The 2,195-nt window shown below is 41.9% G+C and overlaps 1 protein-coding gene across 1 annotated transcript; it reads right to left on the bottom strand.

The window, feature by feature from the left end:
- Positions 1-263: 263 nt before the first annotated feature.
- Positions 264-1,225, bottom strand: SARC_14673 (hypothetical protein; the record flags this gene model as incomplete). The annotated part of the gene is made up of 2 exons (XM_014291194.1): positions 264-462; positions 1,043-1,225. Coding segments are annotated over 2 exons (382 nt in total), but the record flags the coding sequence as incomplete, so codon positions are not given.
- Positions 1,226-2,195: the final 970 nt, after the last annotated feature.

Raw genomic sequence — 2,195 nt, 5'->3', positions numbered from 1 at the left:
CATACATACATATATTCATACAATATATATATATATATATGCATACGTACATACATACATACATACATACATACATATATACATGCATACATATATACGTACAGACATACATACATACTTACACACATACACACACATACAACTGAATCTATCCATGCAGACGGACCCCTATACGTAACAAGCTGCATATACACATACACACACGCACATACGACTCTAAACCCTCAACGCCCCCCCCCCCCCACACACATGCATATACACACTTGTAGAGAGACTTGAGATTGTGGGCCGTGTAACTCGCATTGTACGGCCTGTCAGGTGCAACAACAGGCTTCGCATTGGCAGTACCAGTGGTACTACTTGCGCTTGGTTTAGAGCTGCTGCGTTTAGCCTTGGCGTGTTTGGGTGTTCGACTGGCACCGTCACCGTACGCATAGGCGGCCTCGCGTTTCCTGAAGATATCTGTGAGTGTTGTGTATGGCGTGGGGTATTAAGTGAGCGCAGATATATATATATTTATATATATATATATATACATATATATATGTATATGTATATATATGTATATATATATATGCGAAATACATTCAGGTAGGCGTGGGCTCTGCCCATATAAATCTCAGGTGTGCGTGAATAGGTATGTGTACACTTGCTGTATGTGCGCACTGGCTTATTCAGTTGCTCGGAGGTTGCGTGTGAGTGTTCCAGAGCCATTGTGCTGCCACTATTCTCTGTACTACAAAAATACCTACCTACACCTACCACCACCTTTGACTCACCGTATCCCTACCTTTCTATACTACATCCATTCCTACGTACATCTACCCACACCTCCTACCCACTGCATACCTACCTTTCTGTACTACATCTATACCTATCTACATCTACCCACACCTCCTACCCACTGTATACCTACCTTGCTGTACTACATTTATACCTACATACAGCTACCCATATCTTTTACCCACTGTACATCCACCTTTCTACACTACATCTACACGTACCTATACCTGCCCACACCTCCTACTCACTGTATACCTACCTTTCTGTACCAACAGAGCCCCGTCGTCCGGACCCACAGTCAGCACCACCCCCTCCAAGAAGGCTATGCGCTGACCATTAACACTGCCTACCACCTCAGGCACGCGCATGCACACATACAGCTGAGATTGAGTAGGTCCCTTGTCGCCAGGTGATGGTCGTCTGTTGCTGTGCTTGCCTTTGGCTGAGGGGAGCGGGTGGTGTTTGTGTGAGCATTGGTATACTATAATATCGGAACTTTGTAAAAGGCATAGAACGATACTATCGGATGTTTGAAGGCATATTACGATACTATCGGATTTTTTAAAAGCCATATAAAGGTACAGATTACGGGTTGATACCACTCATGATTCTGTTTTGGTTGAGTTAGTTTTCGTCACGTTTCGTCGCAGCATACTGACCAGAATACGTAAACTCGGCATACGTACAAAATCCAAGCATACATTTATGAAACAGATACAAAGATACGAATTATAGTTTTATCTCCCGCACGAATCATAACTTCATCACTATCGGTCTTTTCAATAGATAGGAATGCGTTCTTAACACCCAAAGTACGTTTTCTCTGAATAATTATAAGGTACAAGCATGCATCAAATGAGCCATACTAAGACCCAAACTACATTTTACGGTTTAATATACATACAGGCCATTCCTTCATCGCCGGTCTTGATCTCTCCGTCCAATAAACTTCGAATACGTAAAAGGTACAAGCATGCATCCATTTATCAACCATACTAAGATACTAAGGTACTACGATACATACTACGGTTTCATATACGTACAGGCCATACCTTCATCGTCGCTCTTGGACCCTCCGTTAAGCAAAGGCGAGTCATGCGTAGGTGTCCGCAGTTGAGGCGAAGTGGGGGTGGGCGGGGGAGTGTACGCTTGGTGTAGGGGCTGTGCGCGTGTACACAAAGACTGTGAGTAGTGGCGGTAGCTGATGCTTACATAGACAAATAGGCACAAAAGTATGCGTATGTACCTGTATAAACAAGAATTTATATTTATATATATATATAAATGTATATATATATATATATATACCTATACATACATACTTACATGCATGCATTCACACACACACACACACACATATATATATACATATATATATATATATAATATACTATATATACTATATGACATAC

This window comes from Sphaeroforma arctica (assembly GCF_001186125.1).
Source record: "Sphaeroforma arctica JP610 unplaced genomic scaffold supercont1.4941, whole genome shotgun sequence".
Classification (NCBI taxonomy): domain Eukaryota; class Ichthyosporea; order Ichthyophonida; genus Sphaeroforma; species Sphaeroforma arctica.
The sequence above is the reverse complement of the archived record's forward strand: the minus strand, read 5'-3'. Positions and strand labels throughout refer to the sequence as shown.